Source organism: Nycticebus coucang, chromosome 7, assembly GCF_027406575.1.
Source record: "Nycticebus coucang isolate mNycCou1 chromosome 7, mNycCou1.pri, whole genome shotgun sequence".
Lineage (NCBI taxonomy): Eukaryota > Metazoa > Chordata > Mammalia > Primates > Lorisidae > Nycticebus > Nycticebus coucang.
The window spans coordinates 10,084,793-10,107,259 of NC_069786.1; the positions used below are offsets into that span (position 1 = coordinate 10,084,793).

At 51.3% G+C, this 22,467-nt stretch overlaps 1 protein-coding gene across 1 annotated transcript in view; it reads right to left on the reverse strand.

The window, feature by feature from the left end:
• Positions 1-2,199: 2,199 nt before the first annotated feature.
• GYPC (glycophorin C (Gerbich blood group)) overlaps positions 2,200-22,467 on the reverse strand; it is a 33,721-nt gene continuing 13,453 nt past the window's right edge. The window contains exons 2-3 of the mRNA XM_053597756.1: positions 4,861-4,908; positions 2,200-2,915 (exon numbers count right to left, since the gene is read on the reverse strand). Coding sequence (XP_053453731.1) covers positions 2,719-2,915; positions 4,861-4,908 — 245 coding nt within the window. The 3' untranslated portion in view covers positions 2,200-2,718. The remainder of the gene's footprint in view (positions 2,916-4,860; positions 4,909-22,467) is intronic.

Below are 22,467 nucleotides of genomic sequence, written 5' to 3' on the forward strand. Positions count from 1 at the left end.
AGTCTCCTCTCACCGGTTGTCCCAGGCCAGCTCTCGGCATGAACAGGGATGCTGGCACAGGTGCCCCTGTCACTGCTGAGACATCCTTGCATCCGTGCATCCTGAAACCTCCGCCTGCCAGAGGGAGGAGGGTCCATTTTCTAGCTCTCTGGCCAGTCAGGTGCAGGTTGAACCTCTCCTCTGCCACTAGGAGCTGTGAACCCCCTCACAAAACTTCCAGCCTTTCTGCACCTCAGTTTCTACAGATCTGAAGGGGTCTGGGGATACCCACACGACACGGTACTGCAAGGATTAAGGAGGCTCACGTGCAGAGCAGTCAGGAGTGCGTGAGGTCTCTTCTCTGCTCCCAGCCCAGCTTTCCCCACCCCTTCTTATCTCACCTCTTTTCTTTTTTCTCCTCATTCCTCTTTCCTTCTTAACAGTTCTTGGAAACTTCGGTGCGTGTAAATTTGTGTGTATTATTATTCTGACCAACATTTGTTGCAGGCTTGCTGCAGAATAACTTCAGTGCATTTCTGGGGAGACAAAAAAGACAGAAACTGGTCCCTAAGCTGGGGAAGGATCATTTTTTTGCCCACCGGTGTGCACTGGTGCATGTGTGTGCACATTATTGCTTTAGGTTGCTCAACCCTTTACATGGCCATCCGGCCTCTGCAGTTAGCCTGGGACAGCTCTCTTCTCAGTGTCATCTGGACTAGGCCACCTCGGATGAGCCAGCTCTACAGTTTCCTTCTCATTGTACTGCTGTTGCTGCTAAGCCCGGTCGTGGCCGGGTCTGGGAATCCAGTAGGCTGAGGAAGAAGACTGTTGCCTAGTAGTTTTCCAGGACCCTGAGCAGGTAAGAGAGCGAAGGTGAGGAGAGATGAGGAAGGGAGGTGAGTGGAGTGGCCAGGGAGTCCTGCTTAGTATAGACAGCTCCTGGGTGCAGTGAGGGATACAGAAGTGACCAGCACCCTCCCCCTACACAGGCATGAGCCCTTGGGCAGGAGCAGGGGACTCTGGGGTCACCCTCTCCCCGGATCCCTTTCCATAGTAAGGGATGTCTATGGGTGGGTTTTGATGCCTGTTCTGTGCCCACTAGACAGCCATCTGCACTCATAAACCTTGAAGACAAGGCCCTACGGCCATGGTCCTTTAGTGTGTAGGTGACAGCCAGCTCTGGTCACCCTGGAAGAAACCTCACCTTTGAACCAGTCTCCACCATCACCACCTTCTCTGAGCTCTGTACTCCTACTCATCCCCACCAGAGCCCCAGGACTTCAGCTCTTTGGTTAGCGGCCACTCTTGACTCACCCAGGATCCCCTCACCCTCCTGGGGAGAGTCATGGGGACCTTTCTGCTGACTCCCAGGTGAAGATGGTGCAGTCTTAAGACACCTGAGCCTGAGAGAGCTTCTGAGGTGACTCTGGCACCACTGTACAGCTGCCAGTCTCTGAGTGACTGCCAGGCCATTGCGGGTCTCAGCATCCCATCCCATGAAGGGGTGGCTGGCGAGTTCGGCGTCTCTCCCTGCTACTCATCTGGAATCACGATGACTCCTCAGGAATGAGGAATGTTCCTTAACCACCACCCACCCTGTCCCCGTCACTGACACGGGAAGATCATGGACGCCCTTGACACATTTGTTCCTGCCCTTAAGACTGTGAACTCAGCACCTCACAGGTACCCTTATTGGCCCCATTTCCACTTCAGGGGTGAGAACACAGAGGCCAGAGAGGTAAGAAAGTGACCCGAAGTCCTGGGTACAGGAACAGGAGTGGGGCTGGAGTCTGTGCTCACCCCCACCACAGGGAGCCGTCACCACCGCTATCACAGGAGGATGGGGATCGCTCAGTTTGTCTATGTGGTTCAGCTTTTCTATTATCGTACTTTAGAAAATCAATGCTTTGGCCAGCACGCTGGACCCTGAGACAGTCTACTTCTAGAGGCACATCCCGCTTTCCCATTTGTCTTATGCAGCTGGTGCCTGTGTGGGGAAAGGAATACTGGTTCCTCTTCCCCCTCCCTTGGTGGGTGCAGGGTGGCTGTACTATCTGTGCTGTCTGAGAACTGGCCCTTGGGAGCCAGGAGTGGGCTGTCCTAGCCCTCCCCACACAGACTCCATCAGGGAGCACAAAGTCACACTGGTAAGAAGCAAGCCCCAATGCTGTTTATCCTTCCCCTGGTGACTACAGTAATGCCGTGGGACTCTGAAAGTTAGGTTACATTTCAAATTTATTTCCAATCGTTTCAAGCTGTATCAATGGGAGACAAAGGTACCTTTTAGCTCTGGCACCTGCTGTTTCCCCCAAATGTCAAGGACTGACATTTGATGCCATTATCCCCAGGCAGCAAACCGATGACTCACCTCCTTGCTTCCCCAGCCCCCAGGGCCATGCACCCTGTTCACCCTCAGCAAGGACTTTCCCACCAATGAGGTGACACCCTGGACTGCCCAGGGGGACCTGTGTGCCCAGACTTCACCCCTCTTTGGTGGAGCAAAGGCAAGCCTTTCAGAATTGCCACTGCCTCCCTGGGTCCTGGGAGAGGCCTCATGTAGCTGGAGTCCCCTGCTCTTCTGCCTGGGCAGGCACCCAGTGTTCTGAGGTGTGGCTCTCAGGAAGAGGCAGGATGCTCTTGCAGTCCTGGGAGGTGGTACTGGGAGTGCCAGTGGGCGGTGGGGTGCATCTTCCTTGATGGAGCCTGCGGAGGCGTTTGGGGAGCTGAGGTCAGTGCTCCTCAGATAAAGTACTCCTTTCTGCTGCTGCCACCAACGTCCTGGAGGGCAGGGTCATCCTGCAGGGCTGCGTCCGCACTCTCAGCAAACTCGGTGCCCTTGGCCTCATTGGTGTGGTATGTGCCCTTGTGCCGACATGTGTAACGTAGCATGACAAGGAGAAGGCAGACCAGGACGATGGCCACCGCAGCAATCACACCTGCAGGTGGGAGGAAACGTAGGGGTCAGTGTGGACCAAGGGCTCTGGGACCTGGGACAGGGACCCACAGGGGTGTGTCAGGACAGACACTCCGTTGTAACAAGCACAGACGCTCTTCACCCGAAGATGGGGCCACATCCCTATAAACCTGTCATGAGTCAGAAACGCATTAATACACCTGCCACTGAATGTCATAGCTCAGCCCAGCCCGTCTTAAATGGCCTTGGGACACTGACTTCAGCTGACAGTTGGGGAAAATCACCCAACACAAAGCCAACGTATAATAAAGTGCATTCTTGCTGCATATTGCTAGCCTGGGAAAAGGTCAAAATTCAAAATTTGAAGTACAGTTTATACTGAATATGTTCACTTTTGTACCTTTGTAAAGTTGAAAACTTGTAAGCTGAGCCATTGTAAGTTGGGGACCGCCGGTACCCACGGCAGACAGAGGGTCCCTTCTCTCAGTCCCCATCAGCCTGCCTGGTGTGTGCCAGCTTCTCGTCTGCTCCCGCCTCAGTGGTTCCTTTGGCTCCCTCCCTCCCCTTTTCTTTCCTTCCCCTGCTCCTCTGAGCCCTCTGGGATCAGAGCAGACAGGCTGGGTGGGCACCCCAGAGCACAGCCTATTCAGAGGCGCTCATAGTCTCCTGAGAAAGAGGGCTGAAACTGCAGGGGTCCCTGGGCTGCAGAAGTTCACCTTTAAACCAGCCCAGTCCCCACTGAAGGGCTTCTGGGAACAGGGGACTTTGCATGTTAAAACTTGCAGAGCCCAGAAGATTGGGAAGTGCAGGCTGCTCTGTGTGCCACACAGGGGAAAAGACCAGGGCTGCTACCCGTGGGCAGAGAGGGTGCGAGGTGTGCTTTGGGTTTTCCCTGGGGAGGGAGGACTCCCACGGATCTGCAGGAGGATTTGCCCACATGAAGGCCTGAAGAGGGAAGACCCTGCTGGGGACACTGTGCCCAGGCGGGAGGTGTGCTAGAGGTGAGGGCTGGCCTTCACCTTTACTGACAGTCGGGAGGGTGTTGGGCCACTCAGGGCTTCGGAGTGACAGGGCGAGGGGTTAGAAGGGCTGAAATGCAATGATATCATTGGGGCTGTTTTCAGTTTGGGCCCTGACTTTGAGGCTGCAGAACCAGCCTCTCTGTCTCCTTAGAATGTAGGCGATGTAGGGGCCGTGGGTAGGGGTGAGGCTGCCAAGTCCCATCTTTATAGAACAATTCCGTAAACTTCCTCCTGCCTTCCGGAGACCACTTGTGTTGGCACAATGTGATAATATTCTCTAAGACCGGCTCGGCAGCCCGGTGGGTTGGAGGATGTCGTGTTACTCCGAATCACACACAAGTCCTTGCTGCTGCTGCTGCTGCTTTTTCTTACTTTTTTAAATATAGAAGTTCTCCGAGCTATGAATAAGCTAACGAGAAGTGTGGGTCTCAAAGAAGAACACACAGCACACAACATTTTCCAAAATTGGTTGCTCTTGAACCATTAACTTGGAGTCATAGTCATGATCCTCAGGAGTCACCTGCCCAGGGTTCAAGGCAAGGTGAGGGCAGGGTCAGGCTCCTTGTGGATGGAGGGGTGGGGGTATAAGGCACAGGGTGGGCAACAGTGTGAGGTGAGGGAGATGGGGAGAAACCCCCTTCAAATCTCCCTCTCCAGAGCCACTGTTGCTCCAATGGGTCCCTGTAAGGCAACCCACCCTGAGCTGGGATGTCTCCTGACACAGGGGCCAGGGGCTCTCATTTTACCCTCATTGTCCCAGCTCCGTCTCCTCTGTCAGGACACTGGGCTGGATATTTCCTAACTAGGGATTGACTTTCCATTCCACATTCATAACCAACGCTGAGGCAGGAGAAACGCTGGTGGCAGCCACCACCCCCCCCCCCGCCCCAGGTCCTCAGACCAGTTCTCCCTGGTTACTTGAAAGGCCCTAAAATGACAGCTTACCTGCAATGATGGCGATGTCCGTTACGCTGTGGGCTACTGGGTCAGGATCTGTGAACAGAGGAGAAGGATCTGAGGAGAACGGAGGGCTCTCCACACCTGACAGCACGTTGGCTGGAGTTGCACCCTCGGATCACGGCTCACATGTGAGCCTCTCTGTGATCAGGCCCGGGTGGACAGGAACTGCATGGTGCAGCTGGGTGTGCAGTGCCCACTACCAGGTCACGCCCGAGCTCACTGCTGGGTCCCTGCCCTGAGGCTGGGCTTGCACCTGGTAGATGGTCAGCGGGTGCCTGTGGTCTGCATGAAGGCAGGCGTGACTGTGAGGGGCTGCTCATACTGGCTGTCTTCACCTGCTCCATGTTGTTAGAACCCCCGACACCAGGTTATTTATAAAGAAAAGCAGTTCAAGATTGTGCAGCTGCATCTGGTGAGGGCCTCATGCTGCTTCCACTCATGGCGGAGACTGGGAGGGGAGTCGTGTGTACAGGAAAGGAAGCAAGAAGGAGTCTGGGCAGCCAAACTCACCTCCATGACCACTGCCCTCCAGTCGCTAACCAGTCCTGAGAGTGGGGTCTCCCTCCCTCCCATGGGGAGGCATTAATCTATGTGTGAGGCACCCCTCCCGCTGCTCCCACCTCCCAACACTGCCAATTTTGGGAATTTTACTTCACCATGAGTTTTGGTAAGGACAACCCACATCCAAATCATAGTGCCTGGTGTTCCCTTGATTCCTTTTTATCCATTGTATCCTGTGGGCTTCACAGCAGTCCCGTGAGGTGCCTGGCACTATCATCCCATTTCGCAGGAGGAACACTAAGGCTCAGGGAGGTGGTGTGCTCACAACCTCATGGCTCATTCTACAGAAGCCCAGGACTTAGTGGTGCTCTTGAGTTTGGTGTGTATTTTCTGTCTTTCTCTCTCAAAAAAGCCCCTCCCAGGGCTCCCGTTCAGGGCTCCTGTCCAGGGATCCCCGCCTGAGGCCTCGCCATAAGTCCCTGCATTGACCCTCTTCTGAGAAGGACAGCTCTGTGGTGCTATTCAAGTCCCTGAATGGTTTTTCCACAGCTCAATGGACTGGCTGGAGGGCTGAGATCCCTATAAGAGATGTTCCCCCAGCAGCTAGTGAGAAGATCTGTTAGACCATGGAAATATTAGTGTTAACAAGGAAATCCTGTGTTCCCATTACCATGGCTATGCATAATGAAACAGAGACGGATGTTTCATAATGGCCATTTCTGCTCAGATAATCACTTTAATTACAGGGCTGTTAGGTCATTCTCCTCAGCATAGCAGCCAGATGCCTCTTTCTGATAAGAAACCCGCTGCTGCTGTCAGGAGGGATAGCAGGTGGGGAAAGACAGATTCCGGGCTGCCCCCGCTCCCCCAGCAGGAAGCCTGGAGGTGGGGAAGAAGATAAAACAAAGCAGCAAGTCGGAAAAGAGACAGAGAAGATGTACTCCAGGAGGCAGGGCCGGGGCCGGAGCCTGGCCGGGAGCAGGGCTCAGCATTTCACAGTGTTTCTTAGGAGGTGCAGCAAGCTTAGGTGCATGCTGGACTCTGCAGTCCAGTGTGAACACGCGTGGTCTGCAGTTTAGTACCCAGCGGAGTAGGTACCCAGTCAACATTGACTGAACGCAGGAATAAATGCATGCACATATGAATGAATGGAGCTCGAGACCTTTCCGATCACTAAGCACCTCTCAGTTCACTAAGAAAGAACAGCGCCTTAGGGTGGCATGGATAGAGAAACTCAAAGACCCAGAACTGCCCTGACCAACATTTCCATGCCAGTCTGTCCAGTGCAGCCAGGGTGATAAGAGACTGTTGTTTCCTCTTCCTTTAAAAACAATTAGCAATTAGGTGCTAGGGACTTCTCTTTGCATTTACCACTTTTTAACTCACTCTTCCCACTCACTCCAGGTTGGAGTTATTATTGTTGCCATTTTACAGATATGGAAGCTGATTTCCAGAAAGGTGTATTGTTTCCCCTGGCTCAGCCAGGGTTTTTTTTTTTTTTTTCTTTTTTTGATTGGGGCTGGGCTTGAACCCACTACCTCCAGCAGATGGGGCTGGCACCCTACTCCTTTGAGCCACAGGCACTGCACTCAGCCAGTGTTTTGACAGTCAGGAGTTATTAGGTTCAAGCCCAGAGAGCTCTGAGTCCTAGGATTCAACCCTATCGGGCACTGTCCCATGGCAACCCCTGGAGAGCTGATTTCCAGATGTATTTGGCTTGAACTACTTGGGGTGCAATTCTTGGCTTGTCTTTAGGGACCTTGTACCCAAATCTATATATTGGGATACCAGATGCACTTCCAGTGGGCCAGCCAGGCTGGGAGGGCAGGTGAGACCTGAGACCCTTAGGGCATGACAAGCAGTGCCTCCCCACAAGCCCCAGCCTGCTGAGGAGCGTGGGGCCAGAGAAGCACCCTTGGTTCAAACTGCTCTCTCCACATCCTGCCCACCTCCCAGTGCATGGAGCTGCATTTATACACCCTGCACAATGCACAGACTCCAGAAAATGACCTTCAGCCCAATCACAACTGCCATATACGTCAGTATCCACATCAGGAAGGAAGTTCCAGCCTGTCTGGGAAGGTAGGGATGGTATGAGATAGCCGTTCTCAAAGTGTGGTCCCTGGATCAGTGACACTCTAGAAAGCCTGTTAGAAATGGAAATTCTCAGGCTCCAAATCAGATCTATTGCATCAGAGACAAGGGGGCTGGGGCCAGCAATTGGAGTGTTACCAAGGCCTCCAGGGAATTCTGATGCACGCTTATGGTGGAGAAGTGCTGGTGTAAAGGAATCCTTCCCAGAGGCAGGTATTTCAGGAAGGGCTTTTTAAGGTTGAACAGGTGTTTGCTGCACAGAGGGTCTAAACATTCTGGGCAGAGAGCTCAGCATCTGAGCCATCCCCCCTCATGTGTCTGCTTGCCAACCCTGGTCCCAAGGCTCCTGAAGCCTCAGTTCCCACCTCCTGCCTCTGGAGATGGTGAGGGGAGAACCCTCATCAGCTGCACCCTCTGTGCTCTCCCAGTCGGCCAGCAGCAATAATAGTGAGTATGTGGAGCAGGATGGCAGGAACAAGCTCAGACCCTGCCCAGGGAGCTGGTGGGTCGGTATCTGATCAGATTAAGGAGCCTGGAATGAAGTCCACTCCTCTGCCTTAGGGGTAGCAGAGGGAGCTCCCGCTTCTTGTCTTCCACTGCTCATCTGGTCCAACAAAGGAAGAAGAATTCAGGAACAGCGAGGGCTCAAGGGAGTGAGTTTCCTTGGGTATGTGAGTGAGGATGGCTTCAGAATAGGAAGCCTTGGTGTTCTGGGAGGAGAATGATTATCATAGCCTTGAAATCATGAAGGAGATGCAAGTTTGTCATGGCGCCCCCTGGAAAGTTCCAGAGATGACAAGCCACGCTGGGGCCAGGGTTCCAGTGGCAATAGTAGCACCTGTGGCTTGATGGTCTGCCAAGCGCCATGATAGCTACCAAGGCAGTTCATTGTCAAGAAACCTATAGACCTGGTTAGAAAAGCCAGTTTACCAAGTTCCCCAAGGCAGCAAGGGCTTGTGTGAGTCTGACTTGGGTTTCAGAAGTGGGGTGGGGGAAGGTAACCTTTGTGGGCATGGACAGTTCTCCTTGGCAGGTGTCAGGGGTTTTCTTTCTGCTCCTGATTCCTGTGTGACCTTGTGGACTCTGCAGACAGGTAAAATGCATGAACTGACTTTTTTAGGGGGAGGAAAGGTCAAACACATTTACTCCTCCTTGATGATGTGCTATTATTGCTCCTGGAAAGGACGTAGAGTTCAGGTTCTAGGTCCCAGAATATAAGTGGCCCAAAGAAATAAATGAATAGCTTTTGCCCATCTGCCCATTTCTCCTGAAGCTGGCTGAGTGCTTAGTATATACCCAGCCCTGGAATTAAAGGAAGGAGAGGAAGACAGTGTCTGTCCCCAGGGAGAGTATGACCTGAATGGGAAGGTGCAACACACGTGGGTGTAAAGTCAGACTGCCCACACCCCCATGTGACAGAGCATCACCGCACGCAGGAAAGAGGTGCCTGTGGGTGGCGTGCGGGAGACTCAGACCCGAGACTTGGCCCCGGGACCCCTGGATTCTGTGACAGTGAGGAAGCTTCTGACTGTGCTCCTTCAGCCTTTCCTTCATCAGACTTTTTCTAGCCTCTACTACAGGACAGATCCCTGCTGTCAGGAGCTTACTGTGTAACCAGTAGGGACAAATGCATCCCAGGGCAAGTTGGGAAAGAGATGTTCTATGATGGAGCCTGTGACATCTGATGGGTGCTCCCAAGTCTGGCCTGCTCAGATGGTGGGTGGTCAATACCAACAGCTGCAAGCCAGCATGGTGGTGACATGGAGGGAAAGCCTGTGGTGGTGGAGTGCTCAGCGGGGATTCTGGCTTGGGCAGAAGGTCTCCCCCAATCAGTGCCTAACTGCCTCAATGCCTAGTTACCGTGCTTCAAAGTCTGGGCTCCACGCAGCTGCTGGAAGTACACTATGGGGGCCTCATCTGCCCACACTTTCTGGCTTTGTCATCCTTCCATCTGTGCAAAAAGCATATGTGCATTCACCTGGGCTTCCAGAAGGAGTTCACAGGCAAAGCCCACATGAACCCAGGAGAGTCTCAAGGTCAAAATAATTGCCTTGGGGCATGTAAAGCTGAAAAGCTACTGTGCAACAAAAGAAATAATCAACAAAGACATCTTGCAGAATGGGAGAAAATATTTGCAAACTACCTATCTGACAAAGGATTAGTAATCAGAATGTATAAGGAGCTCCAACAGCTCCATAGGAAAAAATTAAAGAATGCAGTAAAAAAATGGGCAAAGGATCTAAGTAGACATTTCTCAAAAGAAGATGTGAAAATGGCCAGTAGGTGTATGAAAAATGTCAACATGATTAGTTATGAGAGAAATGCAAATCAAAACCATTATGCAAAGGGATGTCACCTCATCCCAGTTAAAATGGCTTTTATCAAAAAGGCAATAACAAATGCTGGTGAGGATGTGGAGAAAGAGGAACTTCCATACACTGCTGGTGGGAATGTAAATTACTGTAACCAGTATGGAAACAGTATGCTGTTCCTCAAAAAACTGAAACTAGAACTACCATATGACTCAGCAAACTGCACTGCTGGGTATACATGTCAGGAATTCTGTACATTGAAAAGGCGCCTGTGGCTCAAGGAGTAGGGTGCTGGCTCCATATACTGGAGGTGGAGGGTTCAAACCCAGCCCCGGCCAAAAAACTGAAAAAAAAAAAAAGAAAAGCTGTCTGCACTCCCATATTTATTGCAGCACTATTTATATCAGCCAAGAATTGGAATCAACCTAAGTGCCCATCAGTGGATAAGGAAACTGTGGTAAACATACACAACGGAATACTATACAGCCATAAAAAGAATAAAATCCTGCCATTTGCAACGATATGATGGACCCGGAGAACATTGTGTTAAGTGAAATAAGCCAAGCACAGGAAGACAGACCTTATATCTTCTCACTGATATGTGTGAGCTACATATTAAAAACAATTGATCTCATGAAGGCAGAGAGTAGAATGACAGTTACCAGAGGCCGGGAAGGTCGGGGGAATGGGGGACAAAATGTGGATGATGACTGGGGGCAAACATGTAGTTAAGATAGTTAGAATGAGCACAACAAAGTGACTCTAATCAGCAACAGTGAGGGCATATTTTAAAAGGAAAGAGTAGAATTAGAATGTTCCTACCACAAAGAAATGATAAATGCCTGAGGTGATGGATACCCCAGTTGTGCTGATTTGATTAATTCACATCGTATGCCTGGGTCAAAACATCAAATGTACTCTACAGAGATATACAACTATCCATAATAATTAAAAATAAAAATTAACAAAACTATTGAAGGTTCCTATGGGTTACCTTATAAAGCAGTGGTTCTCAACCTTCCTAATGCCACGGCCCTTTAGTACAGTTCCTGTGGGTTGAGAACTGCGGTTATAAACAATCCTCCCAACTTCTAGGGCTGCCAAAGTTCTGAGCCATGTAGTGGAACTGCTCTGACCCTCTGTCAAGTGATCTAGCCAGGCTTTCCTCCTCCTAACATGACCTTCCTTGATGCTACCCTATGGAAACGTGGCCTTGCTAGGCACTGAAGCCTTGCACTTCAGGCACTGAAGCGCCACCCGACCTGCATGGCAGTGTAGAGGCTTTTGTTGGGGGAGGGGGCTACGTGCTGGGGAGATGTCTCCTCTCTGGTCTGGAGGAGACAGTCATTCCCTCCTCCATAAACTGGGGATGAAGCAGGGACTTGACAGGAAAGGGCAGCTCTTCTGTGTCACCTGACAGTCCTACTGGGCAATGTTTCATTTCTAGGCATTTACTTTGGGGATATATTCCAGGAGGGGAACTGTAGGAAGGATGATATATTATAAGTTACCATTTGAAGTTCCAAGGTTTTCTTTGTGTGGCCTTCCTTGATAACACCCCTAAATCTCTTTTTGTTAAAACAACAACAACAACAAAAACCAAACACGGAGCCACCTGCATCAGCTGAGCTACAGCATCTAAGTACAAGGAATGAATGTTTTGCTCCATTTTGGGGTCAAAGTCTAAAAAAATACGACCTTCTCATAAGTTCAGGATGATGACAGGCACAGAAATCAGTAAGAAACCCTAAAGGGAAGAGGAGTCTTGGGATAAAAAGGTTGGCTGAGCAGACGAGGCTGTCCCTGTCCATAGAGGAGCTCCCCTAAGGACAGGACCATGTCAGCTTTGGGCTGTGTGGCTGTTTGGGGCGAAGGTCTTTCTGGTTGCCTGGCTGGGTAGGGGGCTGGGGTGGGTGTCAGACATCAGCAATCAACTGAAGAAGCTCGATGCCCTGACCACCAGGGAGAAGCTGAGTGAATCTGTTTTCCTTCTAATAGAAAATAATCCACCATTTATCTAGAAGATAAATAGTTGGTGTGGTCTTGGCACACTGAGAGGAGACCCAGTCATCTAACTTCTAATTTGCACCTGGCTCTTTATCGAGCTGACCAATCTTCACAGTGAAAGAACCAAGGCCTAAGAGGTAACACGCCGAGGGGAGAGGCAGGAGATGCCACCTGACAAGGAGGCAGCATCCCAGCTGAGGCAGATGGGGTCCTGGCATGGTTGAGAAGGGTGAGACTCTGTCCCCTTTCTATGCTTGTCCTCCTACCTGCTCCCATGACCTGGTGCTGGGTACAGGGATGGGGCCCTTGCACCAGGGTGTGGTAGATGTGCACACTGTTCCAATCCATGTCTGAGACTATGGTCCCCTTGGCTTTGTTCTTGCGAAATTAAGCAAAGTTCTCCAGCGCTTCCTGTCCCTAGACACCATCTCTGATGCCAGGCCACTGCAGTGAGGCCAATGGAAGGATTTAAAGATAGCTGAGCTCCGACAGGGAAATGCTTCTCAAAAAAAAAAAAAAAAAAAAGGCTTCTGGGACACCAAAACAGAAAAGAGATGTTTGCAGGTGTTTTAGGGACCAGCAAGGGGCTATATATACGTGTACCAACCAGAGCGTCTGCACAGCTTCCCAGCGCACAGCTATATGAAAGGTGGCTGGAATACAGCAGGCCCTGGACATGCGTATTTCTAGCCCCAGCCCTGTCCAGACACCTCCCTGAGGAAAGCAAGGGTGCACAGGAAGGCCGCGGTGCTCTGGGGGTCCCCTGGCTGCCAGGCTTGGGCTGGGACCCTGGCCATGCCCTCGCGTGGTCAGCACACTTGACAGGCCTGGAGGGCACAAGAGTGACAGCTCAGCATGGGGACTCATCTCGGGCGTGAGTGGCCTTTCTGGCCTGGCTTTCTTCCTTTGTAAAACCCGACGGTGCTGTGTAGGCTCGTTGCGAGTTAGCAGGGGGGAAGCAGTGCTTGGTATAGGTTGGGCTATTTGAATGTCAACTTTTGTCATTGTCAATTATGTTGGCATTGCCTCAATCAAAGTGGGATTCTCAAAATAAAGCACCTTCAATGCTCTTGTGCACTATTTGGCAAATTATCACCCTCAGAATCAAACAATGCATTGCTTGTAATCAGGGGTGTCCAACCTGCAGCCAGTGGGCCACATGCTGATTTTGTGAGGACATTTTTGGCTTATCTGTGGTGTCGGGTATCACAAAATGTATGTATTGCCTTTTTTTTTTTTGCATTTCAATTTTCATTAGTGTTTGTGTATTTACCGTGTGGCTCAAGACAATTCTCATTTTTCCAATGTGCTGCAGAGAAGAAAAAAGTTTAGATGCCCCTGTTCAAGGATCCTCGAGAAGTAATTTGGAATGGAAACAAAAATCCTTGCTCAGGAAAGTATATTGCAACATGGTTTAAAATGAAAGTTTAAAGAAAGAGAACAATCTAAATGCTCCCTATTAGGGAACTGGTCATGTAAATTACAGTACATACACATGTTAGAGTATTAAGCAGAACTGACGGATACATGTGCATTCTTAGTGACAGGAAACAGCTTATGATGTGACGTTAAGTGAAAGGAACAGGACCCTGCAAATAAATGTGATGCTCAGTATTTAAACAAAGTTTAGACCGAAAGAAGAGGCAGAAACACACTTAAAATGTTAGGTAGTGGCGGCTTTTGGGTGGTGATGAATGGCTTTTTTTTTTATCGTTGGGGATTCATTGAGGGTACAATAAGCCAGGTTACACTGATTGCATTTGTTAGGCAAAGTCCCTCTTGCAATCATGTCTTGCCCCCAGACGGTGTGACACACACCAAGGCCCCACCCCCCTCGCAACTTGCCTCTCTGTGCTTCGAATACATAGTTTTTGTACTTCCCAGGCCACCTACAATCAGAATGTGTGGTCAGGGAATGGGGCTGTATCTCCAGAACTGGCTAATGTCTCACAGGATTATCCAAATACCAGACTGGAAGGTCCATCCATATGGTGCCTACCCATGCCTGGCTCCACTGGCCTCACTTCAGGGCCCTGCTGGGTGCCTGAACTCCCTGTCTCGTGACTCCACAGCCAGCCTTGGTCTGTTGCTGGACAGCAGGAACATGGCCATCCCTCAGAGTGACCCTCTTGATCTTGTGTTTGCACATTCTTGCCCCGTCCAGTAAGGAGATGCTCCAAGCAGACAGTTTCATTTCCAAGAAAGACAAGGGCCATGTGGGAAAGAGCTAGTGAGTGCAGGGACCACAGCTCCTTGCCCCTTCCCTGGGCTGCACCTGTGGGTGGAGGTACGTGAGCTGTGGCTTCAGTCCAGAACTCTCACCCAGGCCCTTGCATCTGCAGGAGGGAAAGGTGAGCTCTGACTCTCAGGGAGTGGGTCAGGGCTGGGCATGGGAAATCACAGGTGTCTGGCCACAGGTTTTGCTTCTCTGGAGCTCCCAGAGATTGCCACTGGTGTGCTACGCAGCTGGCTTCCAGGGGCCTCTGCAGGGGTTCTCTGCAGGGAGGCCCCCTTGTCCCTTGGGTTTCGATTTTGTGGGAGAGCATGTTATGCTGAAATTTGCACACTCGGCTTCTCCTCTTGGCCTCCTCTTCCTCCATCTCCTTTTCTCTTGGTGCCAGTGGCCAACTCTGATCTCCGTCTTTATCCACATTGGTTGTTTCCTTCCAAAGTATATTGGATCTTTCTTTTATCAACAATATTGCTCCACAGCTTTGCTCCCGTATTTGTAAGGAAATAGTGGGGTTTGGCCTTTTGAAGCAGTCCAGACCCCTTCTAGGTCCTGCACCGGAGTTGAAGACACACAGTGAGGGACTAACAGGATGGACCATGGAACCCATGTGCACGGGGTGGAAGTGAAGGAGCCCTTTCAAACTGTGAAAGTCATTCTTAACTAGCTGACTGCAAAAAACAGGCCATACGTTGCCTGTCATCCACAGGCTGTAGTTTGCACCATTAAAATGCTTTGCCCATCTCTGCACTAATTTTTAAGCTACCAGAGGACAGGACTGTATTTTATGTATCAGCATCTGACACAAGGCTAGTTGAATGAATAAGTGGTGTTTCATTAAATATCCCCTGACAGGTCCCAGCAATTCTTCTATCATTACTTTTTTTTTTATACACCTGTCTCTCTGATGCTGGATAAATAACCTTCCTGATATTCTCTAAGTCACTGAACAGTCACTCCACAGATGTACACTAAGCTTCCAATGACATTAATGGCTGTCATTTATTAAGTTCCTGGTGTACAGCAGGCTTTGTGGTGTCCTGGGGAGACAGGGGCGAAGCTGGCGTCCTCTGTGTGTGAGCTGTGTGTGCCCCCATGTGCTCACATGTGTGCCTCAAGTCCAGACCCTATGCAGCCAGAGCAGCCCAGAGTCCCACTTGCTGCCCTCTGAGGTCCCTGCGATCCAGCTGGATCCCACGTGATAATCTTCACTACTTCTTGGGAGGGCTTAATTCACTTAAAAAATCATATAATTTCATTTTCAGCATAATTAGGTACCTAATTACTTGACTAAATGTCCTCGATCAGGCTGCCTGTGTAAATAATGAGGATTTAGTTATCCGTGCTTTGTTATTGGGTTTCCAGAAGGCTCATCAGTAGGCAAGCAGGATGTGGAGGTGTTTTTCTCCTTCCTTCACTGGCTTTAACAGGCAGGAGTGCAGAGCCACTGGGGGGGTCGTGCGGTGGTGGTGAGCAGGGCTGCAGGGCGCAGGGGCAGGAGGCAGGAGAGGACTTTTTGCTGCCTGGAATCTCTGCCCAAACACTCAGGTGGAGCCACTCTGATGAGGGTCGCCCACCACCCCGAGGCAGACAGCAGCGCTTCTCCACAGGTCTCACAGAGTCGTCAACACGGCGCACCCGGTCTGTGGATGAGAAGGGTGGGGTGTGATGGTGTAGGATCTTGGAAGGAAGCAGACCTGGGAACAGGAAGCAGGGTCCTGGGAGAGCTCGGGGCTGCAGGACAGGCCCGGCCAGAGGCCAGCTGAGCTCAGCATGCTGTAGAGAGCACCTGGTGGGCCTTCTTGGCCATTATGTTGGTGATCTGCAATCTGTCTTTCATGTGAGACCAGTGTTTGAAAAGGTGCTTGGAAGACGAGGTGCGTTTCCGTCTCCACCCCAGGAGTGCACTGACGGGCACAGTGGAGAGAGGACAGACGCTCATGAATGCACGCCCGCAAACCACTCTTTCCAAACATCATCTTAAAAGTGCTGCCCATGGCATTGGGGAATGCACACAGGAGCATGGTGGTTGGTGACAGAGGGATTTGGGGTGAGCCTGGTCCCTGCGTCCCAGCTACATGCACCCCTCTCTGACCCTCAGTACTCTCCTCTGCAGAGAAGGGCCTTAGCAGCAGCACACAGAGCCCTGGGTGTGGCTGTGGGGCGTGTGTCCCCCCATCTGAAAGATCATCTTATTGTCCTCAGATACCTGAAAATGGCTTCCTCTCTCTCTCCCTCACACACGTACACACAGGAGGGTGGGGGTGGGAGGCTGGAGCGGCAGGGAGTGCTGGGGCTTCCCGAGTCTTTCCCACTGTGCCTTTGGCCCTCCTTTGTCATCCCAGTCCTGTCTCCTGGGTATCAGGGCAGGAAAGGTGCTTCAGGAAACCACCGATTTACTTCCTCATTCTGTATCTGCAGCACAGCCAGGAGCGGCCTGCCCCCAGTCAGCCCCTGTGTGTCTGTTCCCTGTGCCTGGGGAGAAAAAGCCATTTCTCTTCACCCCCAGCCCCATCCTCCACTGTTTTTCTAGCTGATGAAAATACTCTAAAATACGTCTCAATCCATCACCCTGGCAAGCTCCTGCTCCGTTTTCCCAGCCCCTGTCCAGGTCTTGTGATTTATATTTGCCCAACATTAATCTTTCAAAAGCAGAGAAGCCATAAACACATACATACATAACTCTGCCTCTTGTCAGCTGAAATCCCGTGACACAAATCAACTGCCACCTAAATTAGATGCTTCTTTCATAGATAGTGATAAATACCATGGAGACTAATCAAAGACAAGTCAACTAACTTAGACTTTGTCTCACTTCAGAATCACGTGGGTGGCAGGGTTGAAGCCGGACATCCAGTGAACGTCAATGGCCCACAGCACTGGGGGAACTCGCACCCTCCTGTTGTTTGGAAGCTGCCAATGTAACCAGGAAACTTTGTTCATCATTTTTCATCAGGGGTCTCAGCACTTCAAAAGCAGGTTTGAAACCTAACACATAAACTTAGGAGAAGTAGGTTAAATACAAACACAATCTATTCTTCTGTCAGACGGACCAGTATGCTCATTTCTTTGATGAAGCAAAGAAGCCTTTGCTTAAGCAATAGAGCAAAAACAGAGTTACCCACAAGGACGGTGGGCAGTGATAGGGACGGATCTGTGTGAACATTTAGGACTAGAGGCATCCAGAAATCATCTAAAACTAGATTTCAAATTATTGCATACTTTTAAAGTATAGGCGATTTCATACTGAACCAAATTCAGTTTTTTTTTTTTTTACACCTTTCAAATAATGACTTTTGAATTTTGTTTTGGGAAATATCAAAGCTGAGGTTTGGGGGAGAAGGAAAGGAAAGAATATAAATGGCTAACTCCAGTACATATCATGAGCTTGTTCTCCTCTTTCTTTTCCTTGTCTTATTACTTCTTCCACCATCACTGCCACATTCAACATCATTAGTAAATTTCATTATTCACCTGTTTGGGTGGGTACTGGGCAATGGAGGGTCTTGATGACCAGGTTCTGGAAGCTGGGTCTTCTTGTGTAGGCAATGAGCAGACATACAGGTGAGAGGTTACAGATGGGGGATTCGTTAGAAATGCAGGACAGGGGTGGGGAGGAGAACCCAGCTTTTGGAAGAGCACTTGGAAGCTACCCAGATACAATCAGAATGACACAGGGAGCAGGGGACAGGGGTCTGGGTTTGAGGTTAGGGGCTACAGGAAGAGAAACTGACAAGGCTGAGCTGATGGAGGTCTGAGAGTTGGGGTTCAGACAGGAGTGTGATTAGAAGGTTAAGAAAGAGAACATGAGTCTGATGGGAGAGGTAGGAGGGTTGTGAATAATTGCTTATTCCTTTTTACTTCCACATATCCGGTTACGGAATCACCTCCTCAATGACATCATGTAAAGTATTAAAAATTAAGATGGTCTCAGATTTTCAAATTTAAGCATAAAAGAGGTTTCTAACCATTGTGAGAGTTAGCCACATGACCTTGGCAAAGGATGTATAAGAAGGGAATCTGGAAAGCTTCCCTGAGAATGTCTCTGAGGACCAGAAATGCTCCCTCCCTGAGAAGGCTGCAGCAGGAGCCACTCTTTTTTCATTCTCAACTCTGCATGTTAGAATCATCTGGAATCCTTTCAAAGACACCCATGTCCAAGCCCTGTCCTATTACGGTTGCCAGATAAAATAAAGGGTGCCAGTTAAATTTGACTATCAGATAAACAACGAAAAATTTTATGTAAGAATATCCCAAATATATCATGTCAGCTCCACAGACGGGTCCTTTGTCTGAACTCACCAAAGATGCTGGGGTTTAACAGTGAGAGAAGCTAAGAAAAGGAAGGTAACTTCTGAAAGTGGAGTATGCTGTGGTCCAACAGAGTATGTGGGGGAGCATGGGAGTGAACCCTCCAGGCAGAGGCCCCAGGAGGGAGAAAGGGGCTATTTGGTGCCAGCAAACCTGGCTTCCATCCTGGCATCCATTCCACATCAGACAGGACTTTAATCCTCGCCTTCCCTGCCTGGTCTCAGTGTTTTAGCTATAAAGTGGGATCTGTGGCATCTGCTTCAGGGAATTCTGAGCAGGCTGTAACCTCACGCACAGTCCCCCTGTGCTGTTGAGGCTCCAGCTGCCACCATCACATTCAGGGCCCTTCTACACTGGCCCTCATGGCCACACGTCTCCCTACTCATTTTCAGTCAGGCCCTGTTGCCTGCGGCCCCCGGAAACCTTCCCTGCATTAGAGTCTAAGAAAGTAAAGAAGTTTCCTGGGTCTCACTGCTCCTATTTCTGAGAGGTTGGTGCTTGGGGACAGGTCCCCTGAGTGGCAGCCCAGGCCCACTTTATCAGTGCTGCCCACCCATGGCAGGGAGGCCAGATCCCCCTGCAGCCGCCTGATAAGAGGCTCTCCCTCTGCTGCCCAGGAAGCTTATCAGAGGCAGGCCAGGATGGAGGAGCTGGAGGAGCCTTTCTGTCAGCTCACATGCTCAGCTCACAGCTCCAGAGAAGGACTATAACGCCCTCACACACCCACATGCCTCCCAGGTCTCCTGATCCCAAGGCCAACCTCTGTGTTCTGTTGGGGCATATGGGAGGCAGAGGACAATGTCCTGAGATTCTCCATAGGACAAAGAACATGCCACAAGCATCCCCACACAGGAACGAGTCATGAACTTGAATCCAAGATACTGATGCTTGTGGGCAGTACTCACTTAGGGCTCCTCACGGGTGTGTGTGTCTGCTTGTGTGTGTGTGTGCATGTGTGTATGAACTTGTATGTGTGCTTATGTGTACATGTGTGCATGTGTGTAGCGGGGAGGATCAAGCAGTGATTAAGCATGAAGCCATCTGTCCTCTTGAAATTACTGAGAAGAGGAGGGTGACGTGTCAGCCTGTAGAGGTGGAGTATAACAGCTGAATTCCAGTCCTGGCCATTCTATTGCTGTGGCTTTAGGACTTTCTACCTTTCCAAATCCCACTTATTCAGGAGTGCTCTGGATACCAAGTTGTACGAGGAGCCCAGACCCACCTTCTATGGAGGTGCATAGTAATACTCCCCTTCCTGTACACGCTGCCAGGCGGGGAGGCCCAGTGGATACAGCGTGTCCTCCGCCTCCGCAGTACCAGGCTGCGGTGACAACAAAACACAAGAAACGTGAATGCGCTTTGGTGTGCACGAGCCACAGCCACCTAGGGGCAGATGCCCAGGGGGTCACAAGTCCAAAACTGCTGGGTTGGGATCCGCTCAGCTGAGCAGCAACTGGATTCTCCAGCTGGATCTGATATGTGAGGAGAGGAGGACAGGAAAGAGCCATGTGCTCCTTCTTTGGGGCCCTGCTTGCTTGTAGAGTGTCATTCAAATACAAAGCAGCTGAGCATCACCTCCAACACCTGCCCGGGTCCTAGGCTCTGCACCTCCAGGGTAACTTGGGTGTTCACCTCGCCTCTCTGCTGCGCTCTCACTATGCAAGGGCAGACTGGGTAGGCCTGAGCATGGGCCAGGCCTTCCTCCTTAGGCAGGTGGCATTTTGGATATAGGAGCAACAGGTGGAGACCTCCCTTGTCCACATCCTGTCACAATTCTCTTCTCTGTCCACTGGCCTCCAGACCTCCACCCTGAGGGGAGGTCACTGCTCTATGCTCTGTCCTGGGCTGGCATCCCCAGGGCTGGTATTAAGGCTCCTGAGTGCACTGTGGACTTCAGGTGCTGGTTGCAGGGGCCATGTACACACTCATTCCCTGCAGAGCCTGCCACAGGCCTGGAGAGGTGCAACCAGAATCATTAGACATGCTCTGAAAACCAGGCTCTGTGCCCTGTGTGCATGCACAAACTGGGTATTCCCTGCCCCATGCCTCAATTCAGGGATCTAGGAGGTCTCACCGTCTTCTTCCTCCCTCCCAGCTCCTGGGTCCCACTACCCATTATGGCTCACCCAGGCTGAAATGCTGAAGTGTGCCTCTCTCAGGGTTAGGAGCCTTCTAGCCTGCTGGGGGGTGGGATGGATGGGAGAGCAGGCCTTGGCGGCTTCAAGCCTCTGGGAGATGGTGGAATTCCTGATGCTGGAGCCCACCCTCTCTCCGCCTCCTCGCCTGACTGTACTGCCCTCTAACCTCTTCTCACCCCCACCCCCCACCCCAGCCGCACTGGCCCCTGGTTGTTCCCTGGTGGGGCCCAGCCTGCTCCTGCCATGGGGCCTTTGCACCTGCTGCACTGCTCTCCGCCTACGATGCTTCTCTCGCTTATTTCAGGTCTTTCTCAAACTTCCCCTCTCCCAGTGAAGTCTTCTCTGGCCACACTCTTTAAATGTTATTCTCACCTTCCCCATCACACCTCCTGGCTTGACTGTCCTCCAGCTCAGCACCATCTGAGGACTGAGCTTTCCACCCATGTGTCTGGTGTCCGTCTGTGTGCTCTACTGGGACATCAGCCTCCCTTTGGGATTACTGCTGGTTTGTTCACTGTTCCACCCCCAGGGCCTTGACCTGGTCCTGACGCACCACTGATGCTTGGTACATGTTTGTGGGATGTGACTCTTGGGCCACACGCTTACCCATGCAGTCTGCAGAGGCAAAGAGCACAATTTATAACTGGTCAAATGTGGACACGAGTCAACCCCGAGCTCCATCTCCAAATCCGGTGAGAGAGGTTTTAATAAGGAAACGTGCAGGGCGCCCTCCTGACAAATGCCCTGTGCCAGGACAGGTTGCTCCCCTCTGCCTGGACATTTTCTGAATGTGGGGTGAGCGGCTGGCCCCAGCTGTGGGGCTCAGGGGGCCTGACATGTTGTACACCTGGCCTGGCTTCTTTCCAGCACCTGCCCAGGTGAGGTGAGGGTTTTCTGCAGAGCAGTGGCAAAGCCCCGAGTACCTGTATTTCTGCAGGGGGTGGTAGGGGTGGTAGGGGAACAGCTCAGGGGTTGGGGAACACTGTGAGAAGCACCCCCTCCACTCCCAGCAGGCCAGGCAAGGAGAACCGATGTTCTTCTCCTGTACCCAGGTTGGTGGGCCCGGCCCGGGTGAGCCTCCCTGGCTGCTGTCTATTCCCTGACCTTGGCTGTAGCTGTTACCTCTGTGGCGTTCCTTCCATGTGTGAGGCTGAAGTGCGCCTGGGGAGGGGTGCAGTGGGGCCGGGTGGGCCCTGCCCTACAATGTGTGCTGTTAGAGATTCTCCTGTTGGTTAAAGGCAGAAGTTAGCAAACTTCCTGTACAGGCCTATAGTAAATCCTTTAGCCTCTGTGTCAACTACTTGTTTCTGCCATCATGACACAGAAACATCCAAGGACGCTCTATAAACAAATGGGTGTAGCTCTGCCTAATAAAACTTCATTTTTACAAACAGATGGTGGCTGGACGTGCCCCGGGCCTCAGTGTTTGGATTCTGGTTTAAGACTCCTTGTCTCTTAGGCTCCCTTGTCCCTCCCAGGGTAACACAGACTGAACTTTGCCCTGTGCTAGGCCTGGGGCTTCACTGTGGCCTCTCTTTCAGGGGCCCATAGGGACAGAGCCACTGATAGGCTGAGCCTTTACCGTTAGCCTCTCTGTCCCGTCAAATCCCGGGATCTACTCGACGCCCTGCTGCTTACCTGGAGCAGGCATGTCCTGTCTGCCTCGACCTCTCCCACAGGTTACAGTCTGGTCACACCAGGTCTATCATCCTTGAACACCCACCAGTTTGTGAGGACACAGGCATCAGCTGCTGAGGCAGAGGCCACAGGGAGGAAACCAGCCCCCAGGGCCACCTTCATGGTCAGTGTGGGGCCAAGACAACAGCTGGTGAGGGGCCAGTGGGTAGCTCTGACTCAATCTTCACAGGGTCCTATGGTGATAGCACTGGGTGGCAAGACCCTGCCATAGATGTACCCTCCAGGAGATCCTGAGCACTGGGTGTGTTGGAGTCCTAGAATAGGACTGTCCAAGTGGCCACCACCTGGCTAAATCAAGGCT